Source organism: Herpailurus yagouaroundi, unplaced genomic scaffold, assembly GCF_014898765.1.
Source record: "Herpailurus yagouaroundi ecotype Mexico unplaced genomic scaffold, PumYag 203, whole genome shotgun sequence".
NCBI classification, from domain to species: domain Eukaryota; kingdom Metazoa; phylum Chordata; class Mammalia; order Carnivora; family Felidae; genus Herpailurus; species Herpailurus yagouaroundi.
The window spans coordinates 20,460,013-20,481,865 of record NW_024412434.1 but is presented as its reverse complement, the minus strand read 5'-3'; the positions used below and the strand labels follow the sequence as shown (position 1 = coordinate 20,481,865).

The 21,853-nt window shown below is 44.4% G+C and overlaps 1 protein-coding gene across 14 annotated transcripts in view; it reads right to left on the bottom strand.

Moving 5' to 3' along the window:
- DCLRE1C (DNA cross-link repair 1C) overlaps positions 1 to 21,853 on the bottom strand; it is a 77,593-nt gene that overhangs the window by 31,756 nt on the left and 23,984 nt on the right. For 3 of the 14 annotated variants that reach the window (XM_040451341.1, XM_040451342.1, XM_040451340.1), the window contains exons 2-8: positions 18,608 to 19,262; positions 14,792 to 14,843; positions 4,691 to 4,750; positions 1,870 to 1,925; positions 1,216 to 1,317; positions 746 to 818; positions 423 to 563 (exon numbers count right to left, since the gene is read on the bottom strand). In XM_040451341.1, the coding sequence (XP_040307275.1) occupies positions 423 to 563; positions 746 to 818; positions 1,216 to 1,317; positions 1,870 to 1,925; positions 4,691 to 4,750; positions 14,792 to 14,843; positions 18,608 to 18,819 (696 nt within the window). In that variant the 5' untranslated portion in view covers positions 18,820 to 19,262. Of the gene's footprint in view, positions 1 to 422; positions 564 to 745; positions 860 to 1,215; positions 1,318 to 1,869; positions 1,926 to 4,690; positions 4,751 to 8,725; positions 8,811 to 13,983; positions 14,061 to 14,791; positions 14,844 to 18,607; positions 19,263 to 21,853 lie in introns of those variants that run through there. The other 11 variants (XM_040451343.1, XM_040451344.1, XM_040451347.1 and 8 more) reach the window with 11 other exon arrangements.

Sequence of the window (21,853 nt, the reverse complement as noted above, 5' to 3'; positions counted from 1 at the left end):
GGGGGACAGAATTAGAAGCAGGCTCCAGGCTCTGAGCTGTCAGCACAGAGCCTGATGCGGAGCTCAAACCCACGAACTACAATCACGACCTAAGCCAAAGTTGGACACTTAAGCGACTGAGCCACCCAGGTGCTCCCCCAAGTTATTTTCAATGCTCGTCACAATCACGAAATTTATTGTGTGACCCACAGTTTTGAAAAAAAATACTTCCTCTGTGGGCTCTTCTCTGCCACCAGGGCTGCCGTGGGCTCCTCCCCTGAGGAGGTGGACAAACAGAGATGACATCCTACTTCACAGGGGCTTCCAACTTGTGCCACACACGCCCTGTGATGGGCTGCTTCCCTCTGCTACTGGGCTTGGTCTCTGGGGGAGGAGAGGAGAGGCTGGAAGGAACAACAGAAAAGTAAGAGCTGTCACCGTACCTGGATTCCAAATTCCTCGCTCAGATGGGTGAACAGATACTCATACCCGTAAGCTGCTTTGCAGTTCAGCCACACGACATGGTACGGACTCCGAGTGATCCAGCTGCGAACCAGCTCTAATATTCCGCTCAGACACTCCTCCTGGGCGGGATTTTAAAAGGCATTGGACACTTTTAAGAGCATCGTCACCCCTTCCATTCCCAACAGTCACAGATATTAAGGCCAACAGGGACAATTATGATCTGACTTGTTATTCTACAAACTTCCTACTAAAAATAATGGCCACGGTCCAGTCACCACCCTACTTCTCCAAGGAGACTTACTCGACTAGGAATCTGGTAAAATTTCGGATCGCAGAAAGTAGTATCTAGGTATACACTTTGGATGTCTTTCACTCTGGAAAAACAGCAACAGCAACAATTCGTATTAACCATCCACTGTGAAATAAAATATACGTAAACTTTAAACTCTCAGTTATTTTATAGGGTGTCCCATTCCACTTGGAATTTTTCTGTTAAATCAACTGTGTTGGGAAATGATTGCCACACAATAAAATACACAGATTTTATACATAAGGTTCAATGAATGTTGACAAGTTCACATAAGTACTACCCCAATCAACACACAGAATGTTGCCATCATCCCACCCGAAGAAGAAAAACTTGCTTTACTGTGACACATAATAAACTGTGATTTCTAATGGAAACAAAGGCTTGCATTTGGGGGGTGGGGGGAGGAGGAATATGACTTTGCAGACGGTTCGGTCACTCAAGGATTACGTGAAGCCCAGTACCTGCCCCCAGAATGCAGGAGCTCTATTCTGGCAGCTTCCCCCTGTGCCAATCGGAAGTCTCCCGTGTACAAGACCGTTCCGTTATTGCCCTGAAATAAAAACCTGAGAAAGAAATACATCCTGGTGACTTCTAAGTCTCATACAGAATCCTAATAAAGCAAATAAACACTAAATCCATAGCAAATGTTTCCTGCCACACACAGCCACCTCCGATACAGGGTTAATGGGATGTCAGTAGCTCTAAACCACACCAGGCACTCAGCGGCCACCTTTCCCCTGGGGTAGGAAAAAGAGCACATACTGGAATACTACTGCAGTGGCAATAGAAATCCCCTGAAATATGTTAGCCCTCTCAACTACAGGAGATCTTTCCTGCACACAGAGAGAAAAATCCATGTGATAGGAAAATGCAAAGTCAACGGAGAAATGGCCATTGAAGACTTCCATTATAAGAAGCCACATTTCAAACTCGATCTTTGCTTCAGTCCCCCAAGTTCAATTTAGAAACGAAGACTAAAGAAATTGCCATCTACATTTTAAAGAAGTCAAGAAATCTCCCTGCACATACTATTTTCGGGACCCTAAAGATTCATTTACATAAATATAACACACATCTACGTAAAATAAAATGGTGAAGTAGATGAGCCCCCTTACATAACTGATCCTGGACAATGACCAGCTGGTAAGAGAGTCACAACAATCTCTTCCTTCTAAAAAAGAAAATAAAGAAAAAATAATAATAACAGAAGTTAGTGTTAGGACCCAGCCTAAAAAAGCCCTCCTTAACAGAATATATTCAAGTAGTTCTCAAGAACGTGGTATGCCTTTTCTGATTTCCTCATGCACCAAATCCTGGACACAAGGGGAATCGATGCCCACAAAGTGACAGTTAAACATACAGTGATTGGATGACCCAGGAATTCCACTCTCAAGTACACACACGAGAGAAATGAAAACTTACACCCACATGAAAACCCACGCACAAATGTTCACAGCAGTACTATCCATACTGGCCAAAGACTAGTAAGAGCCTGAATATTGATCAACCGATGAGTAAATAAACCAAATGTGGCCTATCCACACAGTGGAGTCTTATCTGACCACAAAAAGAGACGAAATACTGATACATACCACAACATGGGTCAACCCTGAAACCATCATGCAAAGTGAAAGGCGTGAGTCACACGAGACCACAAGACCACATGTTGTACGATTCCCTCATATGAAATGTTCAGATTAGGCAAATCCAACAGACGGAGAGTAAGGGTTGCCATGGGCTGGGGGAGGGAGAAATGGGAAATGACTGCTAATGGGGACAGGGATTCCTTTCTAAAACTGATTGGGGTGATGAATACACAGCTCTGTGAATACACTGAAAGCCAGGGACGGGGCGCCTGGGTGGCTCAGTCGGTTAGGGGTCTGACTCTTGATTTTGGCTTCGATCATGATCTCATGGTTTGTGGGATCAAGCCCAGCATCCGGCTCTGTGCTGACAGTGTGGTGCCCGCGTGGGATTCTCTCTCTTCCTCCCTCTCTGCCCCTCCCCCACTTGCTACCTCTCTCAAAATAAATAAACAAAAAAAAGTAATGAACTTCTATCTTCTTTTAAAAAAAGCCAGTGAGGGGCGCCTGGGTGGCTCAGTCGGTTAAGCGGCTGACTTCAGCTCAGGTCATGATCTCGCGGTCCGTGGGTTCGAGCCCCGCTGTCAGGCTCTGTGCTGACAGCTCGGAGCCTGGGGCCTGTTTCGGATTCTGTGTCTCCCTCCTCTCTGACCCTCCCCCATTCATGCTCTGTCTCTCTCTGTCTCAAAAATAAATAAACGTTAAAAAAAAAAAAAAAGCCAGTGAATCGGATGGTATATGATATCTCAATAAATTGTATGGTATATTACATCTCAATAAAGCTATTACTAAACTAAAAAAAAAACAAGGAAATAGAAAACACCTGATGTAGCCTGGCCCCCGGTCACCACTGTCCAGTGTACTGTCCTATTTTGGCAGAGCTCTGGACACACCAGCTCGCTATCAGAAGTCTACCATCATTCGCTCTGGTGGCCCCTTTAAAGCACGGTCCTGTGCTGAGTGCTGGAGACACAATACGCAAAGCCACAGCGCACAAGAAGACCAGGGTGGGACGGCGAGACTCTGGTCAACAAGAGCTGTCCCGTGCCGTTTTGAGAAAGCCTCTCACCCACAGGAGTGGCGAGGCAGTGAGGCAATTAGAGGAGTCTCGGAAAAGTGTCAGTCAACCGAGTTGTTAGGAACCTTCAGGCTTTCCTTCTTCCCTCCTTTCAGCCCGAGAAAGGAAACAAATCTTGGTGACTTCTAAGTCTCACAGAGTCGTCCCTCGGGCAACAATTCAATGAGTACTACTTTCCAGGCCCCATCTCCTCCAGAGAGGAAATGTGAAAAGTCAGCCCCTGCCTGGTGGTAGTCACACAATAGACACCCTATAGAGTTCCCCGTGTGAACAAAGCAGTTATACACAGACCATGGAATGGAATATTAATTAGAGTTGTCACAAAAGAGGAAAATACCTCCAGGCCCCAGGAATAATTTGAAGTAAAAAATAAATAAATAAAAGGGTGGTGTCTGGGTGGCCCAGTCAGTTAAGTGCTGACTCTTTTTTTTTTAATAGTTTTAATGTTTATTTATTTTTTGAGAGAGAGACAGAGAGCAAGTGGGGCAGGGTAGAAAGAGAGAGGCAGAGAGAGAATCCCAAGCAGGCTCCGCATTTTCAGCACAGAGCCCGATGCAGGGCTTGAACCCATGAATCTAGAGACCATGACCTGAGCTGAAACCAAGAGTCAAACGCTTAACCAACTGAGCCACCCAGGCGCCCCAAAGCGTTGACTCTTGATTTCAGCTCAGGTCACGATCTTGTAGTTTGTGGGACTGAGCCCACCGCGTTGGGCTCGGTGACAGAGTGGGTGCCTGCTTGGGATTCTCTCTCTCTCTCTGCCTCCCCCACATGCATGTCAATAAACAAATAAACAGTACATCTGCAGTCGTGCTTATTATTAAAACAATACATTCACAACACAAAAGTACCTGCTTCTAAATTTAAGGACAAAAAAATACATTAGATCCACCTGGACAGGGTCTCTTTCTTAAATAACAAAATGAGTCAAAAAAAAAAAATCAAACTATACATAAATTTGCTACAAAAGCATTAAGCACCATTTTATATCCTGAATATTATGATCAACTTAATAAACGTGACCATGACATCACGTAGAAATATCAACAGCTGGAGTCTTCACCATTAGCAGGTACTACTAGAAAGGAGTGAATCAGACACAAGTCGTGTCCAAAGCTTTGGATGGAGAAGATAAAAAGATCACAAATTTTTCCCCCTACAAACTCATTCAATTGCTGTAATTTTTACTTATAGTTAAATGAACATTCAAAATCACAGAAGATAATCATTTTAGCACTCAATAATTTTTTTAAATTGTATTTAATATATACTTACCTCGCCTGATGCTTCATCGACTAACGATATCTGGGTAGGAGTTTCAATTTCAATTGATATCTATTAAAATAAGAGATCACACAGACATCATACTAAGTATTTTCACAGTTTTTCATGGCTTTTTGACATCTCAAACACAAAAACGGGACAAAGAGAAGTTCCTGAGCCTCTCTGCATAACAATTTCTGATTTATTTCACTATGCGAAACATTTTAACAGCTTGGAAATGACAGAGCTAAAGCACCGCCTTTCTCATGGCTCACAGGGCAACATGGATTAAATGCCTTATAAACTTAAATATCCTCTGACGCAGCAATTCTATTTCCATGAATTCAACTCTTCTCACTGTGCTGACAGCTCAGAGCCTGGAGCCTGCGTTCTCTGTCTCCCTCTCTCTCTGCCTCTTCTCCACTCTCTCTCTCTCAAAAATAAGTAAACATTGAAAATAAAAATTTTTAGAGAATACAACTCTTCTCCCTGCACCTCCCCATCCCTAAACTCCTGTTCCCCACTCCTTATGAACTTGAATCTTTGTAAAACATGTGGTCATGTGCTCTACATGTTTAGGTTTTGTGCTGCCGAACTCAGCCTGGGGCCAGCCCCAAGTCAGTCCATGAGGTACTGGCCTAATCCACAGGGCAGAGGGCTCCACAGTGCCCTTGCACAGTTTACTAGAACAGCAACTAGCATGAGAGGCATTCAGTAAGAAGCTGACAAATGAATTAACATAATTTTTCATAAAACTTACAGTGATGGAGATTTGGATGTTAAGAATATACTTGCATTCTGGAATAAACACGCTGCATCCACAATGCACTGTTGTCTACTACTGTTAGGTTCAGGTAGCTATTACCTTAGTTAGGATGCTCACATGGTCATGTATCAAATGGCCTTTCTCCCCCATGCACTATCATTATCAGTTTTGCCGGCAAGGTGAGCAGCTTCTCTATTATATCCTATAAAAACTCATCTAGTATGGGGACTGTCTGTCCTTTGAACATTTGGCAAAATGCACCTATAAAACCATCTGGACCTGGGGCTTTTTTGAAGAAGTGATCTTTGTAAGTTGTTTTAATTTCTTCGAAGTTTATTGAAGTTCTCCACTTTTCTTGCCTCAATTTGGTATTTTCCTGCTTATCTAGATTTTTATCAACTTTGTCTAAACTATCATACTGTCATTAATTTTCAAAAACTGCATTACTGCTATTAATAGTTATTTCCCTTTTTATCATTCCATATTTGTATATGCATCTTCTTTTTTTAAATCAATCTTGGCGGAAATATCTCTCTATTCCTCTAAGGATGAGCGTTTACTTTTGTTAATCTTCCCTTTTATTTTCTGTGGTGGTTGTCAGTCTCTGTATCGCTAACTTGTCCTTTTATCTTTACTATTTCCTTCTTCCACATATCCCTACATTTGCTTTGTTGCTCCTTTTCCTTCTTATTGAGTTGAAGCCCTATTCCATTTAATTCTAGTCTTTGTTTTCTCGGAAATGTACTTAACGCTATCAATTTCCCTTCAAGCACTAATTCAGCAGTGTTCCACACACTTTGATGTGTCGTGTTCTCGCTGTCCATCAGTTCGAAGTATTGGATGTTTTTCTTTACAATTTCCTCTTGAACCTAATGGTTGTTTATTGTATGCATTTAGTTCTCATGTGTGTGGGATGATTTCAGCTCTCCTTTTTATCTGTGACTCCCAGCATCACTGCATTGTGGTCAGAGCACAGATCGCTAGGACTTCTTACTTCTTTTGGGACACAGGATGTGGTCAGTTGTTGTAAATGTTCCACGTACACCAAAGATCTTGTTTTCCCTTTGGGTGTAAAGCTATGGATTGCTATTAGTTCCCATTCATCATGTCCTTCGAATCTTGTGTCTTCCTGTCTCCTTCATCTCCAGTCTCTCGGAGCGGCGTGGGAAGTGCTCCAGCTACAACAGTGGGGCCGCCTGGTCTTCCCCAGAATGGGAGGCGGCCCTTGTACCACATCAACGCAGCTGAGTGGGAACTGTCCTAGAAGTCCCTTCCATGTGCGCCTCCAGCTTGGGGCTGACCCCAAGAAACTTCCGCGTGAGATCTGGAAGGCCAAAGAGAAGCAGCAACCATTTCTTCGTGCTCTGAAGCTGCCAGAAGTTCTACTCAGCTCATGCACGCTGAGGATCTGACGGCTCAACCCGCAGACGCAGGGCAGGACCCCGGCAACCCCCGCCTTCGGCTGCATATCCTCCGCTTCTTGGGGGGCACAGGTCAGGAGTGTGCAACTCGGTGGCAATAGGGGCGGCTACACTACAGGGCTGGGAGGAGTGGAAGACAGACGGGGGTTCCAGTTTGTCTTTGTAGGTTCCAGCGTCTCTCCGCTCTTCATTGCTTGCTCAGCTCCCCTTCCCCACAGCCGGCAGGGGTGAACGACAACAACCCCAGGCTTAATACTCAGGCCAAGGTTACAGCCTTGCTGTTGTGTCCCCCTACGGAGTGGGGACGGACCCCACCCTAGCTACCGTCAGAGGTGGAGGCTGAAGATGCCACGCCTGCACCAAGAGTGTGTGAACACACTTTCTGGGGAGAGGAGGGCAGTGCCCCAGCTGGGAGGAAGTGGCTCTTGAGGCTGAGCGGGGATAGGAGTGAGTGGCCCTGCTTTTACTGGGGTTAGCGGGTGTGCCGGGGCTCACGTGGTTTCAACTTCAGGTCAGCGTGGAGGGAGGGGCAGGCTTTCATCAGCCTGCGTGGGGCAGACGTGGAAAGAGGATGTGAGAGTTGAGAGCTGTCAACAGACAAACATCAAACAGACTCGCTGACATCTGTTCAAACTTCTCTGCGAGCTCCCACAATTATTTAAGGCTTAATTCATACAGTGAACCCTGGCTGCACTCCCCCTCTGCGGTTCTCTCTCTCAGATCGAGCCCCGGGTGATCAGTTATGACTTTATCCACTTTGAGGCTATTTTGTCAATTGCATGTAAGCTCACGTCTTCCTGGTCCATTGTTCCTTATGACAGCAAATAACATCCCCCTTGAAACTTAAGGTCTTTTTTTGCCTTCGATTCTATTTGGTATGATAGACAAATTGCCACCCTGGCATTTTTACTTTCTAATTGTTTAGCACATCTTTTCTTTTCTTTTTTTCCATTTCAACCTGCATTTATCTTTTTGGTTTATCTAAGTCTCTTGTAGACTAACACTGATGGATCTTGCTTATTTTTGTTAAACCAAACTGAGAAAACTGTATTTTGAGCAAGAATTGAAGACATATTTACAGTAATTACTGTTATAACAGAACTTTTCCTGTCATCTTCACATTTTCCACATACCATTGTTTTGCTTCCCCCTTTACTATCGACCTTCCATTGGACAGATCCGATTTACCCTGTCAGATTCAAAGTTGCCCGTCCTATTTTCACTCCAGTCATCGTTCCTTATGATAACTCACAAACTATGTTCATTTTTCCTAAACGATGCCATGACCTACATAAAAGGATTTATCAATTGCGTCAGTAAACATTTTATACTTTGAAGTATTAAAATACAACTCAGCAAGGGGCACCTGGTTGGTTCAGTCGGTTAGGCGTCTGACTTCAACTCACATCATGATCTACTGTCTTGTGAGTTCCAGCCCTGCGTCAGGCTCTATGCTGACAGCCTGGAACCTGCTTCGGATTCTGTGTCTCCTTCTCTCTCTGATCTTACCCCACTCGCACTCTGTCTCTCTCTCTCTCAAGAATAAATAAACATTAAAAAATTTTTTTAATAAATAAATAAAATACAACTTAGCAAGAGTTAATGAGACTAAACAAATAAAACTAAGACCCCAGATCAAACCGTTCAGAGATAAGAAAAACAAATCTGCAACAATAAAATGTCGACCTCTTCTAAACTGATGAATTACTAAGACTAAACATCAATATTGTAATAAATGCGGATAAATGTAGTGTAGGAGGAACTGCGCTGTGAATAATCCCAACATGTTGTTCAATCTACCTTGAAAAATATTTCCCACTTGAGAAAAGGAATTAGTGCCATTTGAAAAATGAAACTTACAATTCGTTTCTCCCAAAATCTGTACCTCGGGTTAGTTAACAACAACTCTTTAGTAACAGGTGAACAGTATAAACAAACCTTCAAGCTGAAAGGAAGAAATTTAGAAAAGCTGTTTCAGTACAATACAAAAGGAACCATCTGGGTAACCAGAAAATACATTTCATCATATTATCAGTTATCTCCAATCATTCAGAAACTAAGCTGGCTTAAAAAGCATCAGAGCAGGGGCACCTGGGGGGGTTAGTTGGCTAAGCGTCCAACTCTTGATTTCGGCTCAGGTCATGATCCCACAGTTCCAAGAGTTCAAGCCCCACACTGGACTCTGTGCTGACAGCACAGACCCTGCTTGGGATTGTCTCCCTCTCTCTTTGCCCCTCCGCTGCTTTCTCTCTCAAAAATAACAGATAAACTTAAAAAAAAAAAAAAAAGCATCAGAGAAATTCCCAACATCCCACCAACTGTGACTATCTCAGTCCCATCACAGCTGCAAAAGGGGCACCTGGCCAACTCAGTGGGCACAGCATGTGACTCGATCTTAGGGTTGTAAGTTAGAGACCCATGTCTGGTGCAGAGAATATTTAAAAATAAAAATCTTAGGGGCACTTGGGTGGCTCAGTCGGTTAAGCATCCGACTTCGGCTCAGGTCATGATCTCACGGTCCGTGGATTTGAGTCCCACGTCGGGCTCTGTGCTGACAGTTTTTTGTTTTGTTTTGTTTTTTCTTTTTTTAAAAAAAATTTTTTTTTCAACGTTTATTTATTTTTGGGACAGAGAGAGACAGAGCATGAACGGGCGAGGGGCAGAGAGAGAGGGAGACACAGAATCGGAAACAGGCTCCAGGCTCTGAGCCATCAGCCCAGAGCCTGACGCGGGGCTCGAAGTCACGGACCGCGAGATCGTGACCTGGTTGAAGTCGGACGCCCAACCGACTGCGCCACCCAGGCGCCCCCGTTTTGTTTTTTCAATATACGAAGTTTATTGTCAAATTGGTTTCCATACAACACCCAGTGCTTATCCCAAAAAGTGACCTCCTCAATACCCATCACCCACCCCCCATCAACCCTCAGTTTGTTCTCAGTTTTTAAGAGTCTCTTATGCTTTGGCTCTCTTCCACTCTAACCTCTTTGTTTTTCCTTCCCCTCCCCCATGGGTTTCTGTTAAGTTTCTCAGGATCCACATAAGAGTGAAACCATATGGTATCTGTCTTTCTCTGTATGGCTTATTTCACTTAGCATAACACTCTCCAGTTCCATCCATGTTGCTACAAAGGGCCATATTTCATTCTTTCTCATTGCCACGTAGTACTCCATTGTGTATATAAACCACAATTTCTTTATCCATTCATCAGTTGATGGGATTTAGGCTCTTTCCATAATTTGGCTATTGTTGAGAGTGCTGCTATAAACATTGGGGTACAAGTGCCCCTATGCATCAGTACCCTGTATCCCTTGGGTAAATTCCTAGCAGTGCTATTGCTGGGTCATAGGGTAGGTCTATTTTTAATTTTTTGAGGAACCTCCACACTGTTTTCCAGAGTGGCTGCACCAATTTGCATTCCCACCAACAGTGCAAGAGGGTTCCCGTTTCTCCACATCCTCGCCAGCATCTATAGTCTCCCGATTTGTTCATTTTGGCCACTCTGACTGGCGTGAGGTGATATCTGAGTGTGGTTTTGATTTGTATTTCCCTGATGAGGAGTGACGTTGAGCATGTTTTCATGTGCCTGTTGGCCATCCGGATGTCTTCTTTAGAGAAGTGTCTATTCATGTTCTCTGCCCATTTCTTCACTGGGTTATTTGTTTTTCTGGTGTGGAGTTTGGTGAGCTCTTTATAGATTTTGGATACTAGCCCTTTGTCCGATATGTGTGCTGACAGTTCTGAGCCTGCTTCAGATTCTGTGTCTTGCTCTCTCTCTGCCACTCCCCCACTCGTGCTCTGTCTCTCTCCCTCCCTCTCTCAAAAATAAACAAACATTAAAAACAATTTTTTTAAAATAACAAAATAAGGAGTGCCTGGGGGGCTCAGTCTGTTAAGCATCCAACTTCAGCTTAGATCATGATCTCACAGTCTGTGGGTTCGAGCCTCATGTGGGGCTCTGTACTGACAGCTCAGAGCCTGGAGCCTGCTTTGGATTCTGCATCTCCCTCTCTCTCTGCTCTTCCCCCACTTACATGCTGTCTTTCTCTATCTCTAAAATAAACATTAATAAATAAATAAAATAATAATAAAATAAAATAAAAATCTTTAAAAGAAAAAGTGCACAGACTTCAAGCTGTATTACAAAGCTGTAATCATCAAGACAGTATGGTACTGGCACAAGAACAGACACTCAGATCAATGTAACAGAATAGAGAACCCAGAAATGGACCCATAAATGTATGGCCAACTCATCTTGGACAAAGCAGGAAAGAACATCCAGTGGAATAAAGACAGTCTCTTCAGCAAGCGGTGCTGGGAAAACTGGACAGCGACTTGCAGAATAATGAATCTGGACCACTTTCTTACACCATACACAAAAATACACTCAAAATTGGAAGAAAGACCTCAATGTAAGATAGGAAGCCATCAAAATCCTCAAGGAGAAAGCAGGCAAAAACCTCTTTGACCTTGGCCACAGCAACTTCTGACTCAACACATCTCCAGAGGCAAGGAAAACAAAAGTAAAAATGAACTATTGGGACCTCATCAAAATAAAAATCTTCTGCACAGCAAAGGAAACAATCAGCAAAACTAAAATGCAACTGACAGAATGGGAGAAGATATTTGCAAATGACATATCAGATAAAGGGTTAGTATACAAAATCTATAAAGAACTTATCAAACTCAACACCCCAAGAACAAATAATCCAGTGAAGAAATGGGCAAAAGACATGAATAGACATTTCTCCAAAGAAGACCTCCAGATGGCCAACCGACGCATGAAAAAATGCTCCACAGCACTCATCATCAGGGAAATACAAATCAAAACCAAAATGAGATACCACCTCACACCCGTCAGAATGGCTAACATTCACAATTCAGGCAACAACAGAGGTTGGCGAGGATGTGGAGAAAGAGGATCTCTTTTGCACTACTGGTGGGAACACAAGCTGGTGCAGCCACTCTGGAAAACAGTATGGAGGTTCCTCAAAAAAATTAAAAAAAGAACTACCCTACAACCCAGCAATTGCACTACTAGGTATTTATCCAAGGGATACAGGTGTGCTGTTTCAAAGGGGCACACACACCCCCATGTTTATAGCAGCACTATCAACAATAGCCAAAGTATGGAAAGAGCCCAAATGTCCATCCAGGGATGAATGGATAAAGAAAATGTGGTTTATATATACAATGGAGTATTACTCAGCAATCAAAAAGAATGAAATCTTGTCATTTGCAACTACATGGATGGAACTGGAGGGCATTATGCTAAGCGAAATTAGTCAGAGAAAGACAAATATCATATGACTTCACTCATATGAGGACTTTAAGACACAGAACAGATGAACACAAGCGAAAGGAAGCAAAAATAACATACAAACAGGGAGGGGGACAAAACATAATAGACTCTTAAATATGGAGAACAAACAGGGTTACTGGAGGGGTTGTTGCAGGGGGGATGGGCTAAACGATTAGGGGCATTAAGGAATCTACTCCTGAAATCATTGTTGCACTATATGCTAACTAACTTGGATGTAAGTTAAAAAATAAAGTAAAAATAATAAAATAAAGTAAAATAAAATAGGGGCGCCTGGGTGGCACAGTCGGTTAAGCGTCCGACTTCAGCCAGGTCACGATCTCGCGGTCCGTGAGTTCGAGCCCCGCGTCGGGCTCTGGGCTGATGGCTCAGAGCCTGGAGCCTGTTTCCGATTCTGTGTCTCCCTCTCTCTCTGCCCCTCCCCCGTTCATGCTCTGTCTCTCTCTGTCCCAAAAATAAATAAACGTTGAAAAAAAATAAAAATAAAAAAAAAAAGTAAAATAAAATAAAACGAATGTGCATGGCCAAAGAATAAATCAAAAGACTATTCTTTTAAATTTTAATAAACATGAAACATTTTAATGAACACAAATGCATGAGAACTAAGATCCTTAACCCAGCATGCAAACACAAAGTAAATTAATTATGCATGCATTATGTACTTACTAAGTGAAATTCCTCCCAATTACCAAATGTACCAGTAGTCATCCCTAAATTAAACTATTTCAGAAGTTTAAAAAAAAAAAGTGCAAAGGGACAACAGGGAAGCAGCAAATGAGAAACTACGGTGCCCTCCGACCTCTTCAAAAGCCGTTCCCCATCACTCTTCGGTGAAAGGTATATGATCAGATATGTCCGGCAAGATCCCATCAAATGAAGCTACCTCTCAAGAATGGAAACGGCTGTGGGGAACAGAAGGCTTCTGTGTTTAACTTCATATAAGCCTGTTTCTTAGTGAGCAAAAATCAATTTCATAATAAACTTTAAAAATTCGAAAGCAAAGCTCAGAGGTGAAAAATATAGTCTGCGGTAGACCATATCTTCCAAAGATGGCCACACTAATACATATCTCAACCATACATGGTCTTTTTTCCAAAATGGAAATCCCTCCACTGACAGGAGGGGTCTGTTTTAACCTCCCCTTCAACCTGCCTTTGTAACCTACAGAACGTGATGAAGGAAGGTTGCATGGACGTTGGAGGCTATGTCTTCTGGGCAACATGGCTACCTGCTAACTTTCCCTGGACACATACACTTTTTAAGCCCCGAGTCTCTCTTTAAGAAGTTCAGCTATCTTGAAACCACCATGCTGAAGATCTTTGCTAGTGACAGAGATGCCCAAAGCCCCAGCTGCCTGGTTCTTCTCAGCCTGGGTGTCAGATATTGAATGAACAAGCCTCCGGATAATGGCAGCCCCCATAGGACACCCTGCCAGGCAGAAACCAGCAACCCCCACTGCGCTCCGTCAGAGTTCCTGACCCACAGAATATATGATTAGTTGTTTGGGGTAATTCGTTACACAGCAATAGATAGTTAAGACACGGGCCATAAAATCAGGCAGATCTGGTTGGAATCCGGGTCCTGCCACTTACTGGCTGCGTGACCTTGGGCAACTAATTGAATAATTTAATAGTCATCACTATTATATCCGCAGCACCCAGTACAGTGCCTGACTCATCACAGGCACTCAAAGAAACTGCTGGACTAATAAATTCCCAGTGCCTGGAATCAACACACATTAGCTATCATTCTCAAGAAGGCAGACTACAGATACCAGTTCACAGAGAAGACTGACACCCACCGGTTCCGAAGTTAACAAGTCAACGAGGCCTTTTCCAATACCTATCTTGAGACTTGTTATTGACATTTAGGCAATGCCTACAGGAAAATAATGTGGTAGTTTAGCTTTAAAATCCAAAAACAAGTGATTTTCTTCACAAGAGAACAACTAGTTATACACACAAGTGTACACACAGTCGGAGAAATAAAAATGAACACACTATTGCTGCACACCCAATAGCATGATGAATCCCACAAGTGTCATGTTAAGTGAAAGAAAACAAATAGAGGAGGAAATGATTCCATTTCCGCAAAGGTCAAAAACAGCCAAAGCTAGGCCCTGATGACAAAAAGTCAGACTACAGGTTGTCTCTGGGAAAGGAGGACTGACTGGGAGGAGGGACGGAGCTCTGTTCTGGGACACTGGTCCTGTTCTATTTCTTGACCCGAGTGGAAGCTTCACAAGTGTGTTCACCTGTAAAAGTTCATCAGATTGTACCCTTATGGTGTAAGTACTTTTCTGCGTGGGAAGCTAAAGCTCAATTAAGATGTTTACTTTAAAAAACATATACGGGGCACCTGGGTAGCTCAGTCAGTTAAGTGTCCAACTCTTGGCTTTAGCTCAGGTCAAAACTCTCGGTTTGTAAGTTTGAGCCCCACATCGGGCTGTACTGCTGCCAGCACAGAGCCTGCTCGGGATCCTCTCTCCCCCTCTCTGTCTCTGCCCCTCCCCTGCACACCCATGCTCTCTCTCTCTCCCTCAAAATAAGGAAATAAATTTTAAAACACACACACACACACACACACACACACGTAGCAAAATAAATTACCTGCACTCCAACCTTCTTTTCAAGGTAGGGGCTCTTAATCCTTTCATGTGATCTAAAAACAAAAAAATCAAAAATCATAAGCACATTTTTTTGAGAGGATTCCTTAGACCAAGCAAACAGTTGGCTGCTCTTTTTAAGTTCCTTTTATGAGAAGATACACGAAAGGTCCACTTTTATAAGAGAACGGATTCAGATTCATGTGGGCCATTGGCTCTTTCTTCTGCAGCTGAAGAGGGCATCTGAAAACAGGCCAGGAACCACTAAAAGCTGAGCATCTCTGGCCACCATGTAAATGGAGAACGATCTCCTGCATCTTAGGACTAAGTCTAAATCACTCCGAGTAGCCACAGAAGAATGAGTGACCAGCCTCTCACTTCAGAACTGCTTCCAAACTTGACATTCTTCTTTCATTTCAATCCAGTCATCCTTCGGGCCACATTATCTGTGACCCATTCCATTCTGGTCACTTAAGTTAGTCTGTCTGGAAATTCGAACTTGCTTCCACAGATTCCTCCAGGAACTCTTTCAGGCTTAGGCCAGCATCAGAAGAGTTCCATTCCCTTCTCAGGGGTGTCTGGGTGGCTCAGTCAGTTAAGCGTCTGACTCTTGATTTCCCACAGTCATGACATTGAGCCCCACGTCGGGCTCTGCGCTGAGCGTGGAGTCTGCTTGGGATTCTCTCTCTCGCCCTCTCTCTCTACCTGACTCAACTCACCCTCTCATTCTTTCACAAAATAAATAAATAAACTTTTTAAAAGGGAGATAAAAAGAAGAATTTCATTCTCTTCTTAGCCTGCTGTGACTACTGGGCCGAAAGGTGGTGTATTTCCATTCACACAGGCCTGCTCCACAGCTGTCCAAATGAACAGATAGATGGCCTTTAAAGAAAGATAACATTTAAACCAAACAGTACATTAAACGTACAGTGCATTCTAATGCATTCTGAATCTTCAGCATGGGAAGGATTGCTAGATAGCAATGATCACACCTTCTCAATTTACTTAATCAAACCAATCCCAATTATTCTAATTACCACCGCACACACACACACCCTCATCAAATTATGTGAACTCCAGAGAAAACAAGGCAGTCACCACACCCCACGTGGCAGACCTTGACAGGACATGCACCTGCACAGGACGGTTCATCTGCCCCCTCGGAGGGTGAATGTCCTCAGATCACTCCTGGCCCCAGGCTTTTAGGGCCTATGGGGGCGTCCCAGGGCAGGACTTGCCGTTGGGATTTCCCAAGAATTTGTGCCATGGCAAAAAGAGGCTGAATCGGGGCTCAGCTCCTCACTCCTCAACTAAATCAGCAGGCAGCACTCTCTAGCTGTGCTCTATAGAAGGGGTAACTTGCCTCACCTCCTTGAGGCAGACCAGATCTATCTGGAATAGGTCAGGGAGGACGGAGAAATATGCAGACGCCCAGGCTCCCGAGGTTGTGAGATACAATAAGAGAAACAGAAAAACCAGCTCACTCAGGACTGCACTAGGCAAACCTCAGGACTAAGCGGAGATCACACACGGGTGGCGTACGTACTGCCCTGGCGGGAGAGCTAGTTGGAAGCCTCACCAGAGTGGAGAACGCTCCACCCAGGAACCTCAACTGGGACTCCAACGAGGCTGTTCACCGAGGGCCTTCCCCAGCCAGAAGGTTGGATTTTGTGAGTACCGGATTTGATGTCTTAACTCTCCTCTGTTCTTCTCTATCCTTCTCTCCCTTTTATGTTTACTATAAGTGTTTAATTCCATACATTCCTTTTGCTTATAAAAAGCTTTGCTCCAAGAACCAGAAAGTGCGGCTATCATGAATGACTATTATTCAAAACAAGCTGTTTTAATCAAGACGGCCGAGGACCACTCCAGCCCCCTTCCTAACTGGCAGCCTAGAGCACCGGGCCAGTTTACTTTGTGCTAGGCCTGCACCCAGGGTCTCCTCTCCCCTTTTCCTGGACCAGATTAAGTCATCGCAAATTGTTCCCTAGAGGGGTCTTCTCCCACCCTGGCCCACTATTTCAGGCCGTGGGTCCCCTCTTGTCCTCCGCACCTTCCTGAGGCTTAGTAAAGCCCACCCTGAGCACAGCACTGGATGCCTGGTGGTCCACAAACAGGCATCGAGTGGTCCATGGGATCTGATGTTGTATCAAAATGGGATGTTAATGTATCTATGTGATTTTTTTCTTCCAAAATCCATAGCGTTTGTCAGATATTCTGTATTAGTCTGCTCAGATTGACACAACAAAATACCATAGACAAGGCGGCTTAAAGCACAGAAACTTCCTACAGCTCTGGAGGCTCAATTCCAAGGTTGGTTTCTGGGGAGACACTCCTCCTGGCTTGCCACCTTCTTGCTGTGTGCTCACACAACCTTTTCTCAGTGTGAGTGTGTGTGTGTGTGTGTGTAGAAAGAGAGAAACCTCTCTTCCTCTTTTTATAAGGCCATCAATCTTAACAAATTAGGACCCCGCCCTTACAACCTCATTTCAGTTGCATTGTCCCCTAAAACCCCCATCGCCAAATATAGTCACATGGGGGTTTAGGGCTTCAACATATGAAACTGGGGAGGGGGGGACGCACAATTCAGTCCACAGCACATCCAAAGAAATCTATGTCTCAGAAAGGTTAGAAGACCACCAGTAAGCAACATGGGAAATTTCTGAAAGCAGAAGTTCTTGCCCTTGATGAGTTTAACGTTCTGATTGAGGAAAAAGACACACATATGATTAGAGAACAGGAAAAGTTATTATAAACTGCTCAATAATAGAAAGTCAGTTTCTTGTTTAACGTACAAACGAATGATCGAATGATCGTGACTTCAGATTCCTTTAGATGGATTCTTTCTTCAAACTCACTATTCGTAACATAAAGGGCAAGCCCCTAAGCCACACTTCAATCATGGTTATCAGGGTAAAACAGAGGTACCCCCACCCAGCAGTCGATTCACAATGAGAAACAAACCAAAAACAAAAGCATTACTCTGGAGAATAAGCAGAAAGACCCTCAAAGAGGCTCACAGTGCTATTTTGCAAAGGGAGAGAGCAAGTCCAGATTCTCCTCATTAATGTGATAATTGGTAGGTTCGAGCAAGAAAGCTGAGGCATTTCCCCACAACACTAACTTCAGCACAAGAGATGTTAAAAATGGACAATGGTTGTGAAATTAGTGCTACTCCAGCTCTGGAGATTGGCCCGGATGTTTTAGAGACACCCCGCCTCTCCTGAAGCATCTAATCTCCAGGCTGTATCATTAGGGGTGACACTGAGGCTTAATCCCTAACCGTGTGCAACTGTGCAATCTTAGTATTCTGGTTGCCTCGCCTTACACGAATCCTTTATACTGGATGTGGCAAGAACATCTAAAAGGAGGGGCCGCTTGCACTTTGTAGAGCTCACAGACAGGATGTTTGTGAGTGAATGCACCTGCCTGATGGTAAGTGTTTGCGGGGTAAGGCGGAATTTCATCTGAAACTTGTCTTCTTTATAACACGGTAGCGAAGATGTGGAGGAAGAAGTGAGTAATCCTCGCTGACCTCTGACTATGAGCTGCTAGGAGAACTACCACGAGAACCTAAGAGTTATGCCTGGTCAAACTGGCCCGGGTCAAGGCGCAACCCGTTGTACAGATGAGGAAATAAAGCCTCAGAGAAGTTGAAGAGCCAGGCTGGGACAAGGTGCACTTGCTAGTCTCGGCCCTGGCCTCCCGAAGCCTGCACTCCCTGGCTGGAGCCCCCACCCGCTCCGGGCGGCTTCCCCGCGGGGCCCCGACCCTGGCAGCCCGCGTCCCCGGGGACGGGCGGCGAGCCACGCTCTCTCACCCTTGTGGCAGTGAGACAGGAAGTAGGCGCGGGCCTTCAGGTTCTCCCTGTCGAAGCGGTCTATGGAGATGGTTGGGTACTCGGCCATCTGTCCCTGGAAGCAACTCATAGCGCCCGCGAAGCCAGCGGAACCGGCCCCGACTCAGCCTGCGGAAACTGAGGTCTTCCCGGGCCGCGCCGCCACTTCCGGGAACCTGCCGCCGCCAAGCCATTGGCCGGCCGGGCGCAGCCACGTCCAATCAGAGGAGCCGTGTGGTGGTAGGGGCGGTGCCGAAGAGCCTCAGGGGAGAGTCTGCGGCCAGCGACCCGTGGAGTTAAATATCGGAGCTGCCCGCCGCTGGGCTGGGACAACTGCAGTGCCTAGGGCTGGGGCGGCCGGCTAGGATCTAGGGTGCGGCGCGAAGAGGGTGGCGCTGCCGGGAACTTTGACTCAACACGGGTGACTTTCTGGTGCAGAGTGCCCGTTGTCTGTGCAGGAACGATAGCGCGAAGGGAAAGTGAACACCCGTAGCAGGTGCTCCACCCAAGGAGGCAAAGACACGAAGGGGGGGTGTAAAGCTTCTCTTTGAAATCCGGCTGCGTTCCACCCCCTGCTTGTCTGAGAGCCTGAAAGCCGAGCTCAGTTCCTTCTTTCCGTCATCTTCCCAGTTTCTACCTTGGGGGATAACATGAGAATTGTATGAGGAAAAACTTGTATGTGACTCATGGTAGATTCAATAACTGTTAGTTCCCGCTTCCATTTATAATCTACAAACTGAGTGAGTAAACAATCCCTGATGATCACAACTCAGATCCGTAATCTTAGGGTAGGTAAGTAAAAATCCCAAGGATAGCTTATGGGTTGGCCTTCTGCTCACCTTCCCCCCGCCAAGCCCCGCACCCCCACCACCAGCCCACCACCCTTTTGGGCTACATTTTTAGAAGTTCGAAGGATACATAAACGAAAAAGAAGTGGTGGGTGAAAAAGGATAGGTCTTAAGGGGGGAAAGTTCTGGGATTTTTTAACCACCAAAACAACTTTATGAAAAGGTTTTTTAAAGCATTAAGAATCACCGAATGGCGAATGGGCCATTTATCGGGCCCCTTCCTAGCAAATCTGCTTTAAACACCTTGATATTAATACAAACAAACACCTTGAACACTGTTGAGGTCTTGCTTTGTGCATACAATCGTTATAAGTGTTGCAGTGTTTACATCGACTAAGACGTGCCTTCAGGTACGTTTTCAACCCATTTGGAGACAACACCTTTGCAAAATATGGTGAACAAATGCTTCCACAGACGCACAAAGTAATATGGGGAAAAATCCAAGAACAATGAATTTTAAGCAGTGGAATCAGGAATCAGAATGCCAACCTCAGAGAATATCAGCATTTCCCTGCACCCTGGTCCTCAAAGTTCTATTCCAATTCTCATAAGAGGAAGAAAAAGAAGGGGAGGAAGAGAAAGAAGGGTGAGTGGGAATGGTATGACATCAGAATCACTCATTTGAGTAAAGCATTCCGCTAGTAAGCTGTTGCCAACACCTTTGATTTGGTATAAGATGGTTTGTCTTCGAATAAAGGAGGACTAAGCTGTCTACACCTAACACCAAGTTCTGCAGTGAGACTGGTACCTGGAGAATCTGGCGTGTCTACCTCGGCCAGAATTTGGAACTCCTGGCAAGGCAGGCCAAGATAATATTCATATTCTTCCCTATCCGCTTATGTATCCTCCCTTCTTTCCATGATGGATACAGTATGAAAGCACAAAGGGAAATAGAGTCAGGATGAAGGGAGAAGATAGGTTAGGAAATAATGAAGATGGGTAAGCACAGCCCACAGACGTGCACACGTGTACTCTTGGGAGAAGTCAGCCAATTATTCGGCTCTTCCAGAGGGAGCCACACTCACTTACTAGGCTATAATATCCTCAGGTCAAAATAAACAAATTTTCAGGAGAAGCCAAATTTGCTGGATACTGCATCCCAAGAGAAATGCCTCCTGTAGCTGCTAGTAGAGAAAAGTGAAATGCAGTCAACAGCATCAGCTACTGCTCTGTTTCCTTACTCCCCACTTGGGAATCTTTCTGCAATCCCAAGCTCTTTGGACTTCTAAGCCCTGGTTTGTCTCATCTCAAAAGGACTGAAGACAGCTACCAACTGTATATTAAATACCAAAAAGGGAGTTCTTGAGGTAAGTGTAAGTCTTTGCCGGGAAATCACTAGCAGATATATTTTTCTTATTTTATAAGCTGTTGTCAATATAAATAAACTGGGTTATAAATTCACTATATTCTGTACTATTATTTTGGAAGAAATAGTGTCACACTAGGAAGTATGCCATGAGATATGTTTTTTAAAGAAGTGTATTTATGTGTTAGGGCTGCTATAACAAATTCCACAGACTGGGTGACTTAAGCAATGGAAATTTAATTGTCTCATAGTTCTGGAAGCTGGAAGTCTGAGATCATATTGTACTATACCATTTATGTAAAATTATGGAAAATGTGAAGTGATCGAAAGTGACAGAAAGCAACTCAGCAGTTGGTTGGGGGCACAGGAAACAACAGGTGTATGCATATGTCAAAACTTACCAAATTATATGCTGGTTAGTATGTGCTATTTATTGCATTTCAATCATAGCTCAATGGACTTGTTTTAAAAATGTTTGGGGGCGCCTGGGTGGCGCAGTCGGTTAAGCGTCCGACTTCAGCCAGGTCACGATCTTGCGGTCCGTGAGTTCGAGCCCCGCATCAGGCTCTGGGCTGATGGCTCAGAGCCTGGAGCCTGTTTCGGATTCTGTGTCTCCCTCTCTCTCTGCCCCTCCCCCGTTCATGCTCTGTCTCTCTCTGTCCCGAAAATAAATAAACGTTGAAAAAAAAATTTTTTTTTAAAAATGTTTGGAGAATGTATGGGAGAATGTGGACAAAGTGAACAAGATTAGCAAGGATATCCCTTCTCTGGAGGAGTTAGGAAGATATTACATGGCTAACTCACATAGCAAGAAGGTGGCTTTGAAAAATCACAATGTATGTGTATTCTGCATTAGTTGCACATATCTCTCTACCACCAGTAGCTCTTCGCCATTCCTCCTACTCTCAACCCTCTGATCGATTAAAAAGTGTTATTATTCAACTAAGAAAAAAGAAGGAAGGAGAGAAAGAAAGAAAGAGGAAAGGAAAGAAAAGAAAGGGAGAGAGAGGGGGGAGGGAAGAAGGAAGGAAGGAAGGAAGGAAGGAAGGAAGGAAGGAAGGAAGGAAGGAAGGA